At 43.2% G+C, this 22,855-nt stretch overlaps 1 protein-coding gene across 7 annotated transcripts in view; it reads left to right on the plus strand.

The window, feature by feature from the left end:
* The window catches only part of LOC110494606 (neural cell adhesion molecule L1-like protein), a 94,318-nt gene that overhangs the window by 54,708 nt on the left and 16,755 nt on the right, over positions 1-22,855 (plus strand). For 3 of the 7 annotated variants that reach the window (XM_021569822.2, XM_021569825.2, XM_021569823.2), the window contains exons 2-20: positions 9,329-9,543; positions 11,894-11,911; positions 12,423-12,531; positions 12,816-13,006; positions 13,554-13,676; positions 13,833-14,003; positions 14,314-14,352; positions 15,891-16,002; positions 16,134-16,315; positions 16,637-16,768; positions 16,855-16,995; positions 17,937-18,048; positions 18,423-18,589; positions 18,775-18,940; positions 19,051-19,175; positions 20,377-20,478; positions 20,806-21,003; positions 21,206-21,276; positions 22,324-22,546. In XM_021569822.2, the coding sequence (XP_021425497.2) occupies positions 9,435-9,543; positions 11,894-11,911; positions 12,423-12,531; positions 12,816-13,006; positions 13,554-13,676; positions 13,833-14,003; positions 14,314-14,352; positions 15,891-16,002; positions 16,134-16,315; positions 16,637-16,768; positions 16,855-16,995; positions 17,937-18,048; positions 18,423-18,589; positions 18,775-18,940; positions 19,051-19,175; positions 20,377-20,478; positions 20,806-21,003; positions 21,206-21,276; positions 22,324-22,546 (2,491 nt within the window). In that variant the 5' untranslated portion in view covers positions 9,329-9,434. The remainder of the gene's footprint in view (positions 1-9,328; positions 9,544-11,893; positions 11,912-12,422; positions 12,532-12,815; positions 13,007-13,553; positions 13,677-13,832; positions 14,004-14,313; positions 14,353-15,890; positions 16,003-16,133; positions 16,316-16,636; positions 16,769-16,854; positions 16,996-17,936; positions 18,049-18,422; positions 18,590-18,774; positions 18,941-19,050; positions 19,176-20,376; positions 20,479-20,805; positions 21,004-21,205; positions 21,277-22,323; positions 22,547-22,855) is intronic. The other 4 variants (XM_021569826.2, XM_021569827.2, XM_021569828.2 and 1 more) reach the window with 3 other exon arrangements.

Below are 22,855 nucleotides of genomic sequence, written 5' to 3' on the forward strand. Positions count from 1 at the left end.
TGTTGTATGTCTAGTTTGTCTATTTCTATGTTTGGCCTGATATGGTTCTCAATCAGAGGCAGGTGTTAGTCATTGTCTCTGATTGGGAACCATATTTAGGTAGCCTGTTTTGTGTTGGGTTTTGTGGGTGATTGTTTCCTGTGTCTGTGTTTGTGCCACACAGGACTGTTTCGTTGCCAGTTCACTTTGTTATTTTGTATTTGTGTTCATTATGAGTTTTCTTATTAAATAACATGGACACCTACCACGCTGCATATTGGTCCGATCCTTGCTACACCTCCTCTTCAGAGGAAGAGGAGGAAATCTGTCGTGACAGAATCACCCACCAACCAAGGACCAAGCGGCGTGGTAACGGGCAGCAGCAACAGCGGCCGAGGACACAAGACTCCTGGATGTGGGAGGAAATCCTAGAAGGAAAAGGTCCCTGGGCAGAGCCAGGGGAATATCGCCGCCCCAAAGCAGAGCTGGAGACAGCGAAAGCAGAGAAGCGGCATTATGAGGAACTAGCACGGCAGAGCGGCTGGAAGCCCGAGAGGCAGCCCCAAACATTTATTGGGGGGGGGGGGGGGGGGGGGGGGGTGTGGCACAGGGAGAGTGTGGCAGAGTCAGGAGTCAGACCTGAGCCAACTCCCCCTGTTTACCGTGAGGAGCCAAGGATGGAATCAGAGCAGTCGGCGAAGTTGAGGTGTGCGTCTGAGAATGTGGAGGAGTTATTGGACAAATTGGAGGAGAGGGAATGGAGGGGAGATTATGAGACATTCGAGGAGTTGTTGATAAAATTGGAGGAGAGTGAAGAGAGAGAGCTGTTGGTTTGGCGTAGTATGTACGGCATTCACCCTGAGGAGCGTGTTAGCTGTCTGATGCCACATGTGTCAGTTCCTAGTACTCATCCTGAAACAGGTATTAAAGCTCCGGAACAATTGATGCCGGCTATACACACCAGGTCTCCAGAGTACCATCACAACCCGTAGTGTTCTGTTCCTGCTCCCCGCACTCGCCCAAAGGTGCGTGTTCCCAGTCCGGCACCACGCATCAGGCCTACTGTGCACCTCCAGAGCCCAGTATTCCCTGTTCCTCCTCCCCGCACTCGCCCTGAGGTGCGTGTCCTCGGCCCAGTACCACCAGTGCCGGCACCACGCACCAGGCCTACAGTGCGCCTCGCCTGTCCAGAGCTGCTAGAGTCTTCCGCCTGTCCAGAGCTGCTAGAGTCTCCCGCCTGTCCAGAGCTGCTAGACTCTCCCGCCTGTCCAGAGCTGCTAGAGTCTCCCGCCTGTCCAGAGCTGCTAGAGTCTCCCGCCTGTCCAGAGCTGCTAGACTCTCCCGCCTGTCCAGAGCTGCTAGAGTCTCCCGCCTGTCCAGAGCCGCCAGAGCCGCCAGTCTGCAAGGAGCTGCCAGAGCCGCCAGTATGCAAGGAGCCGCAGGAGCCGCCAGTCAGCCAGGAGCCGCCAGTCAGCCAAGAGCCGCCAGTCAGCCAGGATCCACCAGAGCCGCCAGTCAGCCAGGATCCTCCAGAGCCGCCAGTCAGCCAGGATCCCCCAGAGCCGCCAGTCAGCCAGTATCCGCCAGAGCCGTCAGTCAGCCAGGTTCTGCCAGAGAAGCCAGTCAGCCAGGATCTGCCAGAGCCGCCATTCAGCCAGGATCTGCCAGAGCCGCCATTCAGCCAGGATTTGCCAGAGCCGTCAGTCAGCCAGAAGCTGCCAGAGCTGTCAACCAGCCTGAGCCATCTCTGTCCTGAGCTACCTTTCACCTGAGCTACCCTTCAGTCCTGAGCTACCCTTCAGTCCTGAGCTGCCCCTCAGTCCTGAGCTGCCCCTCAGTCCTGAGCTGCCCCTCATTCCTGAGCTACCCCTCAGTCCGGAGCTGCCCCTCAGTCCTGAGCTGCCCCTTACTGTCACGTTCTGACCATAGTTCTTTTGTGTTTTCTTTGTTTTAGTGTTGGTCAGGTCGTGAGCTGAGTGGGCATTCTATGTTTTGTGTTTCTATGTTGGGTTTGTTGTTTGGCCTGATATGGTTCTCAATCAGAGGCAGGTGTTTGTTATTGTCTCTGATTGGGTACCATATTTAGGTAGCCTGTTTTGTGTTGGGTTTTGTGGGTGGTTGTCTTCTGTCTTTGTCTATGCACCAGATAGGACTGTTTCGTTTTTTTCACATTTGTTGTTTTGTATTTTTGTAGTGTTCACGTTTATTGTCCTTATTAAACATGTTGAACACTAACCACGCTGCATTTCAGTCCTCCTCTCCTTCAACGGAAGAAAACCATTACAAATGCTTGTGTTCCTAGCTCCAAAAGTGCAGTAATATGTAACAATACACAACAATACACACAAATCAACAATACACACAAAGCCGGATAAGGAGGTCCTGGGCTGGAGTGGTTACACGTGGTCTGCGGTTGTGAGACCGATTGGACATACTGCCAAATTCTCTAAAATTACGTTGGAGGTTGCATACAGTATGGTAGAGAAATCAACATGAAATTCTCTGGCAACAGCTATGGAGGAAATTCCTGCAGTCAGCATGCCAATTCCACGCTCTCTCAATACTTGAGACATCTGTGGCATTGTGCTGTGTGACAAAATGGCACATTTTAAAGTGGCCTTTTATTGTCTCCAGCACAAGGTGCACCTGTGTAATATTCATGCTGTGTAATGATCATTTTTGTGATATGCCACACCTGTCAGTTGGATGGACTATCTTGGCAAAGGACAAATACTCACTAAAAGGGATGTAAAGAAATGTATGCACACATTTGAGAGAAATACTATTGTTGTGCGTAAGGGAACATTTCTGGAATCTATTATTTTTCAGATCATGAAACATGGAACCAATTCTTTACATGTTGCGTTTATATTTTTGTTCACTGTATATACAGTGCATTCAGAAAGTATTCAAACCCCTTCACTTTTCACATTTTTGTTATGTTATAGCTTTATTCTAAATTGGATAACATGTATTTTTTTCCCTCATCAATCTACACACAATACCCCATAATGACAAAGCGAAAAACGGGTTTGTAGACATTTATGCAAATGCAAGTATTCAGACCCTTTGCTGTGAGACTCAAAATTGAGTTCAGGTGCATTCTGTTTCCAATGATCATTATTGAGATGTTTCTACAACTTGATTGGAGTCCACCTGTGGTAAATTCAATTGATTGGACATAATTTGGAAAAACGGGTAGAGTGGCAAGATGGAGGTCACTCCTGAGTAAAAGGACACATGACAACCCGCTTGGAGTTTGACGAAAGGCACCTAAAGGACTCTCAGACCATGAGAAACATGATGCCCTGGTCTGATGAAACCAAGATTGAACTATTTGGCCTGAATGCCAAGCGTCACTTCTGGAGGAAACCAGGTACCGCTCATCACCTGACCAATACCATCCCTACGGTGAAGCATGGTGGTGGCAGCATCATGCTGTGGGGATGTTTTTCAGCGGCAGGGACTGGGAGACTAGTCTGTATCGAGGTAAAGATGAATGGAGCAAGTACAGAGAGGTCCTTGATGAAAAGCTGTTACAGAGTGCTCAGGACCTCAGACTGGGGCGAAGGTTCACCTTCCTACAGGACAATGACCCTAAGCACACAGCCAAGACAGTGCAGGAGTGGCTTCGGGATAAGTCTCTCAAAGTCCTTGAGTGGCCCGGCCAGAGCCCGGACTTGAACCCAATCTAACATCTCTAGAAAGACCTGAAAATAGCTGTGCAGTCATGCTCTTCAACAAAGAACAAAGTACTGCTTCAACAAAGTACTGCGTAAAGGGTCTGAATACTTATGTAAATGTGATATTTCCATTTTTAAGTTTTAATAATTTTGCAAAAGTGTATTAAAACCTGTTTTTGCTTTGTCATTATGGGGTATTGTGTGTAGATTGATGAGGGAAAAAACATTTAATACATTTTAGAATAAGGCTGTAATGTAAAAGATGTGAAAAAGTGAAGGGGTCAGAACACTTTTTGAATGCTCTGTATATACAGTATATATATGATAAACTGGAACCTTGAAATTATATCACATAAAGCTGGTGATTTGGATATCCTTTTCTAAATATTTAACATCATCAAATAGCCCATATTTTGACAAAGGAAATACTATAGACACAGATTAGATGCAGTAGAACAATATTTTATTCCAGAATGGTTAATGCTGGTTTTAAAAGCAATGACTGTGCCCTTTTCGTCATATGGTGTCACCAGGGAATGTGTCCCCCTCTGTCCCTGGTCACAAAAGTTCAAGAGGGCCAGTAAGTTAATTTGCCATATCTCCATTTGAGACAGAGGTCAGCGACCCTGCAGTTCATCTCAGAATTTACTTCAAATCCACATCCATCTAGATCCCTATAGCCTGATTCCCTCATTCCTTTACATCCCAGTCCCTCTTGTCATTTTTCTCTTACCCCCCTCCGCTCTCCCTCCGACCCAGCCCCAGCCTCATCCACCTGCTCTATGCGCAGACAGACTCCTGCAGTTTTAATGGTGTGGTAATTGAACTGTTCACTCTCTTGCATGCATGCGGAAGCAGAATGAAATTGAGACACATCTCAATTAGACAAGGTTATTATTTAATATTGTGCTGACTTCCTAATCTCATTAAGGGCCTTGTTTGTGTTTTGCTCCTGCTGCTTCTGCTGAAGTTTTAATAATGAATGAACTCCTCCCACTCATAAGCATGTAGAAGAATCTAGTCTCGCCAGTAACCCATTGCAAATGAACAGGAACTATTATTATATTATATTAAGTTAACGGAATATATCCAAATAAAACTACTTTTAACGAAATTCCAGGGATCTACTTCCCCTTTAGTAGTTCATTATTAAAAAATAGTTTTAAAAGAATTCAAACAAGATGTGGGGGTGTCTTTGCAGGGCATTACTTACTCTATTAGTCAGTACAGAGCTACACGCTTACAGTATGTTTGTTGTTATTGTCTAGAATCAGTCTCAAATCAGTTGTATAAATGAGCAATTGACTTGGCAAAAACAGAAATGAAACCAAACAAAAAATACCTAATTACCGGCAACAGGCTAATTGCTGTTTAATTATAACAAATTCTCCCAATGCTTTAATTGTACTTCAGTGATTACCTGGGATTCAGTGCTGAAGCATTACCAGGAGTGTGTAGGGAGCGTGGCGCGTCTTCCCAGTGTCACAGCTCTTTAGCGAGGAGAATATTTTAATCCAGTTTGACACGAAGAGGATCTGCTTAATCCCATTACAGGCTTGCAGCACATCAAACTACAGAAGGGCTGTGGAGACACGGACACTTCTGCATGTCTGTCTGTCATACTGCAGAGCAGAATGCATATAAAAGAGACAGACTGCAGACAACATAACGGCAAAAGGTTGAACAGCATAGCATCTTTCAATGGCAACCAATAAGGACACTTAACAGTCCTTCAGCAGCGCTTCACCATTTTCATTTAGCCAATTTGACTGCTTTGTCTATATCTTGAGAGGGCCTCATACTGCAGAGCCTGTAGACACTCTCCTGTCTGTCGTACAGCAGAGTTTTGCATGTAAAAGAGGCAGACTGCCGACAACATAACGGCAAAAGGTTGAACAGCATAGCATCTTTCAATGGCAACCGTTAAGGACACTTCTGAGTCCTTCAACAGTGCTTCACCATTTTCATTTAGCAAATTTGACTGCTTGTCTATGTCTTGAGAATGACTCCTGTCAATCAGAAAGTGTTGAAGTGTTGTGGAAAGTGTTTTATTATGTTGTAGGTGAGGAAATAGTGAATTCTACAGTTAATCAACAGACCCTTGACTTTGGTGTATAGGTCAAGGTTAGGATTCCATGCCAGACCAGATGGCTGAGCTAGGAGACTGAAGGAATAGAAAGCATGCCAACCAGAACACTGTGCCGTTAACATCTCCTTATGAAGAGAGACGTGGGTGTCTGATTCAGCCTGGAGCCTGAATGATGAGGATGGGGCTTCTCAATCAAATGAACCAGCAGGTAGAGTGAGCATGGAGCAGACGTGACTTCCCTCTCTGCCTGTCTCTTACATTTCCTCTGTTATCAGTCTTGTGCATGGGGCTCATTCTGAATGAGAAATGTTTTTTGCACATCTTGGCAGGTAGCCCACTGTAAATGAGAGAGAGCGAGAGCAGAGCAGCACACTACAGTATGTCAATCTTAGCTGAGTTTAAAGCATGGCTCCAGACTTCACATGGCCCAGATTCGGCCCGTGTCCCCTGTCCCTCTGCTTCAACCCCAGGACACCTTCTGTTCCCTCTGAGCCTCGGCTAAGGGAGGTCAGACTTCATATTGGCCTTCTCATGGTGAGCAGCTTTTAACTTAGCCAGCTTCATCAGCCTCAGGCTCATGCTATTGCTGCTGAAGGAGAGGATTATGAACAGCCCGCGGTCTAGAGCAGGCTCGCCCCGGCCCCACTCAACTGATTCATATAGCCCCTGTAGCCTATACTGTATGCCGGGTTAGAGATAGACATCCCAGTCTCCCACCAGTTTAGTCCCTATATGATTTATTAACCTCCCTCAACCAGATGGCCAAGTTGGATCTGGCTAAATGCTCAACGAGTGGGAAAATTAATTAAATCAGATGGCAGGTGATCAAGCACAGTTTGAACAGAACGTAATCCATCTAAGTGGTGTTAGGTTGGTTGATTAAGGCCCAAAGAGAAACGCATTGTCTTGGAGGGATTGTAAAAACCTCCCTCTTAAACTCACCAATCCTCCCAACAAAGCACTGCTAATTAGCAGAGCGCGGCGTCCTATCTTTTGATTTTAATCTGTAATTTGCAACATAAATCACAATGTGTGGGAAAAGAGTGAAATGGGAGCAACATTATTAAGCCTGGGGCATTTCTCCAGTCCGGACTCATGGATCATAACAAAGCCTTGTGAGTCTGAGGTTGGAAGAAAAGTCAATGTCCTACAGTAGTATTGTGATTAAGAGGGGTTGTGTATTGCACACTATGTTGTCTGTGGCTCTGCCGGTGACATCAGGGAGGTCACCCCCTAGGTCAGATTAGCCAGGATGGACTCACAAAGGCCCCAGACAGAGTTAATACCATTAGCATGAAGCATGGGGAGAGAGTTCAGGGTTCGTGTCTATTTTAAAACAGAGCCCCCTAAAGAAATGAATTAAATCGACTCTTTCACTCCTTGGTCAATTATTCAATTACTTCTCGTGAACTGCCATTTGACCTCTGTGTTTCCTATTGAATTTGGTAACTGAGAGAGAAGATACAAAAAAGAGGAGCAGTGTTTTTGGACAGTATGATTGAAAACACACCAGTAAAACATTAGCTGTTTGTTAAAACTACCGGGCGTGTGGGAGCTTGGCTATCTCTCCGGTTTCGCTCCATCCTGCTGAAATAAAGAGCTTAACACACACAAATTCCCAGACAAATCCATTTTTTGCCATTAATTGGAAGCTCCATCTACATGAGAAGAGACAAACACTGTAATTGCTGGATTTGTATGCTTGTGATGAGAAGTGTTCAGCTATTTCCATTTTTGTCAGTGGACATTTGTGAGGACTCCCATGAGCATTATAATTAGGCACATTTTTTTGTCGCCAATTTTCATATTACTAGTGTGACATTATTCAACGTGGCCTGGTCTATCTGCTACCCTGCGTTCAACCAACTAGAATCCTGACTAGAATGACCCAGTGACCTACAGTAGGTCACAGCCAACTTGAGGCAGGCTAATGAATAGATACCCTAGAGATTCTATTATAGAACAGAGGCTGGTGGGCAACAATGCCGTTGAGGTGAACATTCCTGCATAGAGCTCTATCCCCACAATTCTGTGCTCTTGTCATACTGTACACAGCAAATTAGGATTCAAACCGCTGGCCTGTTAAGAGGAGAATGACCCGTGCCCTCTGACCCTGAGACCCACTGGTCATCAGATATAAAACCGATAAAAAATACTATTGCTAGTGTCCTCCTGAGTAGCGCAGTGGTCTAAGGCACTGCATTGCTAGCTGTGTCACTAAAGACTCTGCGTTCAATACTATTGCTAGTGTCCTCCTGAGTAGCGCAGTGGTCTAAGGCACTGCATTGCTAGCTGTGTCACTAAAGACTCTGGGTTCAAGTCCAGGCTCTGTTGTAGCCAGCTGTGACCCGAGACCCATGGGGCGGCGTACAATTGGGTTAGGGGAGGGTTTGGCTGGCATTGTGCACTAGTGATGCCTCTGGTGGACTGGGTGCAGTGCACTCTGACAAGGTTGCCAGGTGTACAGTGTTTCCTCTGACACATTGATACTTCCGGGTTAAGTGGGCAGGTGACTTGGTTGTGTTTTGGAGGCCACATGGCTCTTGACGTTAACCTCTCCCCAGTCCGTACGGGAGTTGCAGCGATGAGACAAGACTGTAACTACCAATTGGATAACATGAAAAGGGGTAAAAAAGGTATGCTATTCTTTGGAAGAAGATTATTGCTAAGTCTGAGAACCATGTGTGATCATCATGGCTGTGTTGTGTTCTCTTTGAATATTCAGAGAGGAGCCCACAGACACAGAACAGGAACAGCCTGATGACAAATGCTGCAGCAGGGTTGTATCTTAATGATGTAAATCATTCACTCTGTTGTGGAATGAATTCATAATTTTCACTTTGAAATGTGGAGCATGTATTAATATAACCACTGCCTCATGTATTTATGTATTTAAACTCTTGTTCTATGGTGCATGAAAAACTACTCGCTCTGGCTGCCTAGCCAACACACTCCAACAGACAATAAACAAGAAAACAATGTGTGTCTCCAGGGAACAGAGTGATATAGAGATGCAATAATTCAATTTTTGTCACAGTAGCATTTTAAAGGGGTAATCAGCAGTTGCTACATCAATTCTTTCACTATTGATACTTGAAGAATATAACTTAGAAATGCCTCATGAGCTAAATTCAACGGTCACACTCCATGAGAACACAAAATATAAGCTTGTTTTACTCCAATGTTTGTAAACAAAGTAAATTTAAACAAGCACTAGATAACCTCAAAGCATGGTTCAAACTATAATGTTGATATCATGGATGGTCAGTTATTGCAACTATAGCCCTGGTTACTAATTTAATAAGAGTGGTTACATTTCCCCAGCCCCATCCCTCAGCTTTTTACCGAAACGGCTGATTGCCGCTTTAAGCATGAAGCCCAGAATGTGGTCCCTGCTGATGTGAGTGACTGCTGTGCTGGAAACTTGTGTTGTGCCTGGCTGAGCATCTCTCTCAGTCACCGGGGGTTCTCTCTCTGCCTTGTGTGGGATAGCCTGACTGTCTGTCTGCCTGACGCGTGGGTGGATCTGGATTCATGGGACGCCACTCTCACTCTATTGTCTGTGTTGCACTTGCAGGTCCAACGTCTTCTGCATGCCATAGAGATGAATTGAGAACTGGAAGAGAGCAGCGTGTTCCACTTCCCCCAAGATTAACTCTGAGATTGCTGTCTGCTGTGGCGTGATGAGGATGAGGTTGTCGAGGTGGAGCCCAGGATTGGCTCTCCTGGTTGGTGTGGTTGCCAGTATCTGTGCCTTTCACCCCACCACTGCCATAGACATACCACTGGAGGGTAAGCGCTCACTTTCCGTTGAAGTGCCTGGGCAGGATACCATACAGCTTTGTAAAGTACAGTATATTGATTTTGTTTTCCAATATATTTAATGGTCAAAGCTGTATGTATTGTAATGGTCATCCTCATGTATTCTTTGAAATATTGAGTATTCTGTAATTCTGTATCGTACCAAAATCAGTTCTATTATATTCATGGATGGAACACATCCTTGGCTGGGTTTTGATTTCTTGTTTAAAACGTCTTATGGCTTGAATCCCGCTAACGGGATTGATATGACAACAGCCAGTGAAAGTGCAGGGCGCCAAATTCAAAACAACAGAAATCTCATAATTAAAATTCCTCAAACATAGAAGTATTTTACACCATTTTAAAGATAAACTTGTTGTTAATCCCACCACAGTGTGCGATATCAAAAAGGCTTTATGACGAAAGCACACCAAACTATTATGTTAGGTCTGCACCTAGTCACAGAAAAACACAGCCATTTTTCAGGGCAAAGAGAGGAGTCACAAAAAGCAGAAACAGCGATATAATTAATCACTAACCATTGATAATCTTCATCAGATGACACTCATAGGACTTCATGTTACACAATACATGTATGTTTTTTTCGATAAAGTTCATATTTATATACAAAAATATGAGTTTACATTGACGCGTTATGTTTAGCAGTTCCAAAACATCTGGTGATTTTGCAGAGAGCCACATAAATACTCATAAAAAACATTGATAAAAGATACAACTATTATGCATGGAATTATAGATACACTTCTCCTTAATGCAACCGCTGTGTCAGATTTAAAAAAAGCTTTACCGGCAAAGTGTCACGGTTTTCTGTATGTGAAAGAGAGTCGGACCAAAATGCGGCGTGTAGATTGCGATCCATGTTTAATAAACAAACGTAAAACAAGAATCGATACAAACACTACAAAACAAAGAACGTAACGAAAACCGAAACAGCCCTATTTGATGAAAACACAGAGACAGGAACAATCACCCACAAACACACAGTGAAACCCAGGCTTCCTAAATATGGTTCCCAATCAGAGACAATGACTAACACCTGCCTCTGATTGAGAACCATATCAGGCCAGACATAGAAATAGACAAACAAGACATCCAACATAGAATGACCACCCAGCTCACGTCCTGACCAACACTAAAACAAGGAAAACACACACAAACGATGGTCAGAACGTGACACAAAGCACACCATGCAATAATCTGAGTACAGCGACAACAAATCAAGCCATACAGATATCCTCCATGTTGTGGAGTCAACAGAAGTCAGAAATAACATTATAAATATTCACTTACCTTTGATGATCTTCATCAGAATGCACTCCCAGGAATCCCAGTTACACAATATATGTTTGATTTGTTCGATAATGTCCGTCATTTATGTCCAAATACCTCCTTTTGTTTGAGTGTTTATCCCAGTAATCCAAATGCTCAATGCACGATCGCTTAGTTCAGAAGAAAAGTCCAAAAAGTTATATTACAGTTCGTAGAAACATTTCAAACGATGTATAGAATCAATCTTTAGGATGTTTTTATCATAAATCTTCAATAATGTTCCAAACGGAGAATTCCTTTGTCTTCAGAAATGCAATGGAACTCAAGCTAACTCTCACGTGAACACGCGTGGTCAGCTCATGCCACTCTGCCAGACCACTGACTCATTCAGCTCTCATTCCCCCCTCCTTTACAGTAGAAGCCTCAAACAAGGTTCTAAAGATTGGTGACATCTAGTGGAAGCCTTAGGAAGTGCAATTTGACCCCATAGACACTGTATATTTGATAAGAGTTGAAAAAACTACAAACCTCAGATTTCCCACTTCCTGTTTGGATTTTTTTCTCAGGTTTTTGCCTGCCACATGAGTTCTGTTATACTCACAGACATAATTCAAACAATTTTAGAAATTTCAGTGTTTCTATCCAATAATGTGCACATATTATCAACTGGGCGTGAGTAGCAGGCAGTTTACTCTGGGCACCTTATTCATCCAAGCTACTCAATACTGCCCCAGCCATAACAAGTTAAATCAGGTTTCTTCATTCTCTTGTATTAGGGCTGTGTATCTTACAGTTTCCTTGGAAACAAGTATCAGGTTTTCCTCCATCTAAATTATTCATAAATCATCTCTTAAGGGCCCGCATATAAATAACATTTCAGAAAAGCAACCCATACTTATGTTGATGCAAGGTGATTCATTTCCTGCAATCTCCTTAAATGTGGGCTGAAGTGTTTCATTTATAAATGTCTACAACCAACACAAAACTGGATTATGCTTAAACTTCTGTCTGTATTTTGTTTGTTGTCTTCCTGCTGCCATGGATATTCTAGTTGTAGGTCATGTAAACAGTAAGTTTGCTCTGACGTGCCCTGTCCCATTCAGCATTAGTGACCGCCTGTCTGTCCTCACTTAATCTCTTGGCTCAGTGGTCAGCAACACAGCAGCTGTACCATGTGGTCATCTCGTGAACGATCTGCATCTCCATTTATTCACACAATCAACATCTTAGAATTGGATTGTCTTGAACTCTCACCCACTTAGTGGCATGTAGTGTTAACCTGCACCACTGGTCCTACTGGCCTGACCTCATGATGCTAGTTTTACTGTTGCTGATATCTGTAGTTGTGTAGTATATGTCTAACACATATCACTTAAACAAGAAAGCATGGACAAAGCAGAACAGGTTCAAACAGGATGTCACTGTGAAATAGAACTATTGGAAAATAAAATATCATCATAATGGAAACTAATCATCCCCTAACACCTAATACTAGAGTGAGAGATGATGCTATAATAAACCTGCAGTAGGTATTTGGAGTTTTCTTCATTAAGGTGTTGTCCCTGTTGTTTGTTGTCCAGTTGAGCAGCTGCCCACCATCACAGAGGCGTCCCCCAGCTCTCTGATCGCCTTCCCCTTCGATGAGAGCTTCCCCATGACGTGTGAAGCCAAAGGGAACCCCAAGCCAGAGTGAGTAATGAGTATCCTACTCTACCATTCCATACCCAGCAGATGGGAGAGGGACTACCCAGGAGAGCTCGTTAGCAGCCCAACAGACAGCCTACCACCGGCCATCGATTTGGCATGTCAACTTGTTTTTGGCTGTTTGATTTCATGGTGTGAAGTCTTGCACATACTGTGAGTGCCAACATTGGACACTGAACACACTGTGTACATTTGGCTGAAACACATTTGACATTTTCAAGGTTTATTTTGAATGTTATCAGTGGCTGATTGAACTGTTGATTTTGTAGATTCTGGTGGACGAAAAATGGGGAAGAGTTTGACCCTTACCAGGACCCAAGGCTGATCAAGGAGAAAAACTCGGGGACGTTTGTGATCCCCAACACTGGGAACCTCACAGAGTACCAGGGAACTTACCGCTGTTATGCCTCGAATAAACTAGGGACAGCCATAACAGAGGAGGTTGAGTTTGTTGTGCCCCGTGAGTAGCATCCCTAAGCTCTGTGGTGCTCCATTACAATTATTTCAAAGTGATTCAGGTCCTGGAATCCAATGTGTCACTCAATTGTGAGCTGTTTGTTGTATTGGCCATGGCAGAAAGTCATTGAACCTTCAAAACATTCCACACCCAGTTGCATCTACCCATATGGACTGTGTGGCAGAAGGGAGACTGATCTAGCATCTCCATCATTTCACTTGATACATTTTTCATTTAGTTCCAAAGCATAGTACATACATCTTCAAAGAAATCCAGACAGAGGGGAACTGTGACTAAATTTGTCCATGCTTCAACCATTCAGGGTGGCTGACAAGAAGCACAACAGTAGTAATGACGTCTATTTTTTTCCTGCAAGCCAATATATAAAGAAGATGCTGTAAAATCCAATTCACTGGCTCAATACAAGCACCTTCACACACAACCAACACAAAACACTAGTATCATAGTACTGTCACCTGCTGGAGAAAAAGGCAACTACACTAAATGACTGACAAATCATTGTAAACTTTTGTTTATTTTTGGGGGTTAGATGTACCGAAGTTTCCTAAGGAGAAGATTGATCCCATTGAGGTGGAGGAGGGTCAGCCTGTCATTCTGGAGTGTAACCCTCCTAAAGGAATCCCTCCTTTACAGATCTATTGGATGACCATCGGTAAGTGACTAATGGCTTCCCAGACCTGACACCCTGACACGCCCTGGAGAGAGGCCTGTCTGATTCATGTCAAATCCTTTGTGTTGACACCTGCAGTTTTATTGATGCACAATAGCTAAAAACCACATTTGAGTAATTTTTTTTTCACCTTCTCAGGCCTTCAGCACATAGAGCAGGATGACAGGGTGTCCATGGGTCTGAACGGCGACCTGTTCTTCTCTAATGCTCTGGAGAAGGACAGCCACAGAGACTACTGCTGCTTCGCTGCCTTTCCCAAGATACGCACCATTGTACAGAAGAATGCCATGTCTGTCATAGTCAAGAGCAGTAGGTATCAATCTAAAAGACTGTGAATACGTTTATTTATGATCTCAGTTACAGCAAGGAGCTTATGGTTAGGAAAAGGCTTTGTTTTGATCACCATAATGGTCTCAAGCTCTGATCCAATGCATTTGTCATTATGATCATGTATATGATTAAGAACATTCCCAATATCCAACAGGATCTCCAAAGTTGTATTTGCCATGCTCTTGATGCCACTGATGTTTTAATTAATTTAAACCACAGCATTGTGTGTCACTTTTGTTCTATGGATGCTTTGTACATTTTCATATGTTACTACCCACCTTCATTTCAGAAAATTCAAACAATGACTCAAGTAGCAGTCCAGGTCATGGTAAGTTACATTCCCTCTCAATCAGAAAGATTTCTGGCTCCCAGGTGTCTTTTATACAGGTAACGAGCTGAGATTGGGAGTACACTCTTAAAGGGAGTGCTCCTAATCTCAGCTTGTTACCTGTATAAAATACACCTGTCCAAAGAAGCAATCAATCAATCAGATTCCAAACTCTTCACCATGGCCAAGAACAAAGAGCTCTCCAAGGATGTCCGGGACAAGATTGTAGACCTACACAAGGCTGGAATGGGCTACAAGACCATCGCCAAGCAGCTTGGTGAGAAGGTGACAACAGTTGGTGCGATTATTCGCAAATGGAAGAAACACAAAAGAACTGTCAATCTCCCTCGGCCTGGGACTCCATGCAAGATCTCACCTCGTGGAGTTGCAATGATCATGAAAACGGTGAGGAATCAGCCCAGAACTACACGGGAGGATCTTGTCAATGATCTCAAGGCAGCTGGGACCATAGTCACCAAGAAAACAATTGGTAACACAATACGCCATGAAGGACTGAAATCCTGCAGCTCCCACAAGGTCCCACTGCTCAAGAAAGCACATATACATGCCCGTCTGAAGTCTGAATGATTCTGAATGATTCAGAGGACAACTAGGTGAAAGTGTTGTGGTCAGATGAGACCAAAATGGAGTTCTTTGGCATCAACTCAACTTGCCGTGTTTGGAGGAGGAGGAATGCTGCCTATGACCCTAAGAACACCATCCCCACCGTCAAACATGGAGGTGGAAACATTATGCTTTGGGGGTGTTTTTCTGCTAAGGGGACAGGACAACTTCACCGCATCAAAGGGACGATGGACGGGGCCATGTATCGTCATCTTGGGTGAGAACCTCCTTCCCTCAGCCAGGGCATTGAGAATGGGTCGTGAATGGGTATTCCAGCATGACAATGACCCAAAACACACAGCCAAGGCAACAAAGGAGTGGCTCAAGATGAAGCTAGCCGGTCTCCAGACCTTAATCCCATAGAAAATCTCGGGAGGGAGCTGAAGGTTCGAGTTGCCAATCGTCTGCCTTGAAACCTTAATGACTTGGAGAAGATCTGCAAAGAGGAGTGGGACAAAATCCCTCCTGAGATGTGTGCAAACCTGGTGGCCAACTACAAGAAACATCTGACCTCTGTGATTGCCAACAAGGGTTTTTCCACCAAGTACTAAGTCATGTTTTGCAGAGCTGTCAAATACTTATTTCCCTCATTAAAATGGGTGTTTTTCTGGATTTTTTGTTATTCTGTCTCTCACTGTTCAAATAAACCTAACATTAAAATTATAGACTGATCATTTCTTTGTCAGTGGGCAAACGTACAAAATCGGCAGGGGATCAAATACTTTTTTCCCTCACTGTATATCAGTCTACAACACCCATTTTTCCATAGAATGTTATTTGAGGATCCAAAGACTGTGTTGTAGGTTAGCAGTTCAAGCGACCCTTTCATTGCCTTCTTTGAAAAATCACTTTAGTATTTACCAGTTTCACTAACTAAGCATAAAACACTGATTGTTTCTGTTCCATTCTCAAAGCCAATTCAATCATGGAGAGAAAACCAAGTCTTCTGATGCCCTCTGGTGTCAAGTCGGAGACACAGCTGGTGAAAGGTGATGAGCTACTACTGGAGTGCATTGCAGAGGGCTTGTAAGTAAACCTACCTCTGTATTTTACCAAGGACTGCTTCAACATGATATCTGCTGTACATGCCACTGAATGTAAAGCAATTTCAACAACCTGCTCATACAACATTTCACTGCCCCTCTTCTTTCATTCAGTCCAACTCCCATGATTGAGTGGTTGAAGATAGACCACAGGCTGCCTGATAGAGTAACAATAGAGAACCATGGGAAACTCCTGAGCATTGACCAGGTTGATGAAGATGACAAGGGGAAGTACATGTGTAAGGCTACGAACATCCATGGAATGGCCGTCCACTACTTTGACGTATCAGTGGAAGGTATGTGTGTGTATCTGAAAAATATGCTGTATAACTTAAACTGCATTTAGGTTTTACTGTAGGAAGATACCTCATAATAGTAACACATTTTCATGAGAAATAGTGCCATCTATGGTACATTGAACAAACTGCTTTTCAAGAGGGCATCAAAAAGTCACAATTTCAAAACTGTCTCTGGGTGGTAAGATAACACAATCAAGTATTTTGTGATTTCCATGTAAAACAAAAAAATGAGGCATTTATTGAGATGTGTAAACTGTGGCCTGGTTCCCTCCCTGGTTGCAGATGTTTTATGTCTGTCTTTGATGTTGGTCTTTCCAGAGCCTCCTCAGTGGGTGTCTGAGCCTGAGAGCCAGCTTAGTATGATTGGCTCAGATGTGCTCATCAATTGCTCCGCCACGGGCACTCCTCAGCCCACCATCCAATGGATGGTGAATGGAAAGCCTATTGAGGGTATGTTCTTAGTGTACCTCAACAAGACATGCATCTCCAGGACTTTCTATTGGTGCACAGTTAATGGATTTCATTGTTTATTACAGAGGTCCCAGCATCTAACAGAAAAGAGTTTGATGACAAAATTGTCTTGCACAAAGCCAACTCGACTGACAGTGCCGTCTACCAATGTGAGGCCTCCAACAGACATGGAACCCTGCTAGCCAATGCCAATATCATGATCATGAGTAAGTTTATGGGGCTTCACTGGTTTTAATCTCCACCTCTGAAAATAGCCTTTACTTTCATCTGAGGCTTTATGTTTTATTGGTTACAAATAAATAGTTGCTAAATCTCAGTCTTAATCACTCTGTTTAACCAGATGCGCCCATCTATTTATAGTTACCCATTATTAAGTATGAAATTGTATGGCAAGGAAAGTGCAGTAAAGAATCCAACTGGTTGCTTGGCAATAGAACGGGCAGCATCTGTTTCTCTGTAATTGCCAGACATTGGCGTTAGGCAGTGGAAGATGGTCTGTGAGTGGTGTTGTGTCTGGTTTGAGAGACAGCTCTGGCACGGTCTCTACTCTGCAGCCCATGGGCCATGGTAAAGGAATGTCTGAGCACCACGGTCCTCCATAAGGATTACCCACCCACATCCCCTGTGATTCACTCCGCATGCTCCCAGGCATTTATATGCTAACCCATTTCTCCAGTCAATTCAGAATTCAATGCCATAACACTAACATGTGCTGCTTTTATAAGAGCCGATAAGAAATTATTTGCTCTTTTTGGCTTTTCAGAAATGTCTGGAGTTTGTCACTGGTCTGTTTCTGGGTGCAAAATCACAGCTTCCATGAAGTGAGACAGACACAGGATGTTTTGGCTAGGAATGATAAGACGCATTTATTTAAAATTTAGCGCTCATTATTCTATCTTTTCATTTTTTCTATTTTCATTGACAGTCCAGCCATTCTTTTAAAATAAATGGTAATTAACAAAGAAGGATGACAACATTTTCACCTTAACATTTTGGCTCTCAAATTTTAATTGACTTTAGTATTAACTCTTTATAGCCAAATACTGGAAGAAGTAGTCTGTTCAAGTGGAGGACCACACTTAAATCCCTTCATATCTCATTCGTATCCCAAACCCTGAATCACTCACTGGGATGTCTCTCCCCACAGATCTGCCTCCCATGATCCTGACAGATGAAGGTCTGGAGTATTCAGCGGTGGAGGGGAAGGTTATAGTGATGCACTGCAAGGTGTTCAGTTCTCCACCATCTGCTGTTACCTGGTGAGTAGACTCTCCCTAACCCTGGTCCCAGATCAGCATGGGCTTTACCCAGCTCATTCTGCTATTGCTGTCATGTGATGTCATCATTGGCACCCAGGCAATACCAGGCAAGTCCAGCGCCAAACAGTCCTCTCAGAGGCCAGTAGAGAGCAGTAGATATCAACGTGTCAAGAGATAGTTATGTGTACAGAATCTGTTTATCGGTTGGTGATCCACTGTTTATTGAGGATATATACAGAAAGAAAGCATCTTACACATACACAATAACTTTAATGAAACATTTTTTTATCTTGTGATGTGCTCAAAAACATTCTTCTGTAATTAAATGTAATCGCAAGTGGAGACTTTAATTGATTGCTTTGAATGTTTTACAGGAACAAGGAGGACTCCACAGGATCTTTGGAGGGACCAAGGTTTACAGTTCACCAGAATGGATCATTGGAGATCTATAATGTGGAAAAAGAGGACATGGGCCAATACACATGTTACACCAAGAATACTGAAGGGACGTCTGCTATCACTGCCTTACTGGATGTTAAAGGTATACAACTCAATAAAATAAAGCATTTTTTTAAACACCCTAGTCTAGGACCATGTGTTTTTTTCTAACTATGTGACCTGAAAACTGTCTTACCTAGTTTTCCCTGCTTCAGTCACGTAGTCAGAAAACATTCGGTCCTAAACATAAACCTTTACATATACAGTTGTGTGTTTGAACTATCCAAGATCCCACAAAGATATTCCAGGCCCCGGAAGACTTGCAGGTCCTAATAGGAACCACAGCCCAGCTCTCCTGCCTGGCGGTGTACGACAACTCATTCAGTGGCGACTTTGAGATTGTGTGGGAAAAAGACGATATGGAGATAGCACTAAACCACACAGAGAATTCTGGGTAAGATAAGCCTCTCTTGTGGTGTTACATATATAAGCCTAGCAGGAAAGTTCACTTGCTTTTTAGATGGCACAGATCAATAGGTTGTCTCTCTTTTTCTCTGCCGATAGATATTTCATAGAGGATGGTATACTGCAGATTGTCAACGTCAGCCACAGAGACCAGGGCATGTACAAGTGTGTGGCCAGAACTCCAATGGATCAGGACACTGCCTCTGGACTACTCATGGTGCTGGGTGAGCAAAATATGTCAAATATATCAAAGCCTGCTCAGACCTAAAGGCTCTATGACACCCAGCACAATAGAAATGCATGTCACAGTATGGATCCATACCGTATGATGAAGCCAAGCGTGCCATGGCATAGTACTCAGAGCAGAACATGATTACACATGTCTTCAGATTCAGACCTTGGTTTTGCATTTACAGTAAAATGCATTTACATTGTTTGATTCCTTTTCAAAAAACAATGGCTGCATTCCAAACACTTAAAAGACACACTCTATCCCCTCAGCCCTCAAATTGAGTAGACACTTCTGATGACGTATCATGACGTCTGACGAGTATACTGTACACTTGCAGGACAAGGGGCGAGGGAGGAAGGAATGATTTTTATAATGGACCGCCCTTGTCCAGAAATTCGTCACTCGTTCATCCCGCGATGTTTGTGTTTTCAGCCACCGGTAGCTTGTGGGTGCTATATACTGTATGCGCTACAGTCAATTATGATTGCATGTCTACTTATATTAACTATATCATTATTAATATACATCTACCGTATTATAGCTACCAAAATAATTAGCTAACTAACATTTGCCTGCCTAGCTGGAACTTATAACTTAATATATAAAAATAAATTTATACAATTTCCAAAAGTTAACCAAACAAAAACATCATTACTTTTACGAGACGTGTTTGTGTCGTCATGTGCATTAGTAGCACACTTTCTAACCTTTTTACATTGCTCTTTACTTACACTTGTGTGTTAACTTGTCCATATTGACGTTGGGGTTTTAAGTTTCGGCTGACTTTTCTTAGTGGATGTACAATCATCGCGAATTGAATTATGGGGTGTTTCAGGCCTCGAAGTGAACATAATAGTACACTTGCAAACTCGATCAAAAACGAGGGCTGAGGGGCTTACGTTGCAAACTTCCCTTGTTTGGCTAATCGTTTGGACTGACGTACAGGACGGTGAGGGGGATTCCCCCAAGGGCATAAGGCGAGGATAAGTGGACGAGGGTGTGTCTTTTATGAGTTTGAAACGCAGGCATTAGATGTCTATGACTACGTTACTGCATCATAGTTTTCACTTTCTTTCTTCTCAATTGGTCAGTTTCTGCTTCAAATGTTTTTCCTCAGTCCTTTTCCACTCCAGAGGATTCCCTGTCTTTGTGTGTTATCAAAGCAATGTTGTTGTGGTGGTGGTGTTTTCCAGACATCCCACATGCACCTGAGAACTTGGTGCTATCTGAACACAAGGGCAGAAGTGTGAAGCTCAAATGGATCCCTGGGGAGGACCACAACAGCTCAACCACTGGTAATAGTCTGGTCATCCACCTGGCTCTTCAAACACAGCAAACACAATATGCATGCATGTTGGAGCATCAGGCCTGTAGTATACAGTATACACTGACAATAACATGGCACATATTTACTAAGAAAAATTTAATTAGTACTTTATCATTGTGTTAGTCTCATGTCAACATCCCAATACAAATTAGTAGTTTAATCTTTTGGAGCAAGTATCCTGCTCAGTGCAGGGTCTGAATAGTTTGCTGCATTGCTGGCTGTTAGGTAAACAGCCCCTTTGGCAAAGGGCTTGGGCAGATTGGGGACTGGTCTGTGTGTCTCACCCTGTCAACAGAGTTCATTATTGAGTATGAGGAGAGCCAGTGGGAGCCAGGGACCTGGAGAGAGCTTCAGAGAGTTCCTGGAAATCACGGCTCGGCAGTCCTCAAACTTTACGGACATGTCAACTATCGCTTCCGAGTGTCTGGAGTCAACACAGTGGGCAGAGGGCGCCCCAGTGAGCCCACAGAGAGATACAAGACCCCTCCCGCAGGTAGGAATTCCTCCACTCATGTTGCCTTGTCCTCCTCCTCATATCACCGTACAGGCCACCAGAGCTGCCTGCACTGCTCGTTGAACTTTAAAACACTCATCATCTGAGATAATTGATTCCACTCTTGTTGATACCAAGGTCTCTTATGTGCACATTTCACAGGAGATTTCTGCCAAAATCCATATTTCTTCTCTCTCACCAGCCCCTGACAAGAACCCTGAAAATATCAAAATTGAAGGTCATTTGCCACATGAAATGGATATCAACTGGGAGGTAAGAAACAGAATGTGGTTCCTTCAATATACTGTACCTTCCCTGAATACGTATGCACCTCTCTGAATACTGAATATTTCACAGGAGTAACATTTTTGTGGAAATCAAAAACTCTCTTCATTCAAAGAGAAAATAAGATAGAACAGTGTACACTCTTAGAAAAAAAGGTGCTATCTAGAACCTAAAAGGGTTCTTCAGCTGTCCCCATAGAAGAACCCTTTGAAGAACCATTTTTGGTTCCAAGTAAAATTGTTTTTGTTCCAAGTAGAACTCTTTTGAGTTCCATGTTAGACACACTACATGGAACCCAAAAGAGTTCTACCTAGAACCACAAAGGGTTCTCCTATACTTATAGGGACAGCTGAAGAACCCTTTTGGAACCCTTTGGGAACCCTTTTTTCTGAGAGTGTACATGCAATTATAATAAGAATCCCTCAGGAATCAAATATCCATGCTGTTGATATTTCATATTGTTGATTTATAACTTTAGAAGAGCTATTTTGATGGTGAATTGGATTGCTATCAAAGCTGCTCATTGTGGTGCTTTTATTAGAAAGTGAAAAGAGAGGAGAGAAGATTTCTTACATGTACAGTAATAAATTCAGCTTTATTGTAAAAACATTAATCTCACCCCCACTTATTATCTCCCTGCTCCTGCAGAGTAATGTAGCTCCTGAATTGATGAGCTCTCTCATTGTTAATGATTTGCTTTTGTGGATAATAGTGTCTTATTCTATTTCCCATCATGGTCAGGCAATTGTGATGAAAGCACTAGATCTCTCTACAATCTGTGAAGCCTGCTCTTTATATCAGAGGTGTGGCTCAGAGCTGCCTGGGCCCAGCACCCAGTCAAATGTCTAATTGTTTTACTGATTTTATATTATCAAAGCCTCATTAGGATCCAAGTGTATGGGCTTGTCATTATAATCCTGCAATAGCCTAGATGAAGAAAGACATATAAAGAAATCCTTGCTTAATTGTTCAAGTTCCTATATAATGGTAATAATCTGTGTGTTACTGTTATTCTTACCTTCCCCACTCTTGCAGCCATTGTCCCCCATTGAACACAATGGGCCAGGCCTTGAATATAAGGTGAGTTATAAGAGACAGCATGTGGAGGAGGACTGGCAGGAGCATGTGGTGAAGAGACACTCGTTTGTAGTGAAGGACACTCCCACGTTTGTGCCATATGAGATCAGGATCCAGGCAAGGAACAACCACGGATGGGGACCTGAACCCAAAGTGGTGACGGGCTACTCTGGAGAAGACTGTGAGTGACTTAAACACAGAGAGTTTCTATGTGTATTTGAAAATAATTATACTATTGAAATGCACAAGGATAATACGGTACAGTATGAACCATTCAGCTGTGTGTATGGTAGGCTATAGTCTTTAAAATATAGACTATTTTCTCTGAAAAGGCTGCAGTAGCTGATGAAATGTGTGATATGCATGTAGTAGCTTTATTGAGCTAAAACTCTCTTTTAGAAGTCATAAACCACTTCATTCCATGCTGGTTTGTATTTATTTATATTTCCATCTTCATCTTTAGCTTTCTTTTGGACTTGCCCTCAGGAAG

This window comes from Oncorhynchus mykiss, chromosome 17, assembly GCF_013265735.2.
Source record: "Oncorhynchus mykiss isolate Arlee chromosome 17, USDA_OmykA_1.1, whole genome shotgun sequence".
NCBI lineage: Eukaryota > Metazoa > Chordata > Actinopteri > Salmoniformes > Salmonidae > Oncorhynchus > Oncorhynchus mykiss.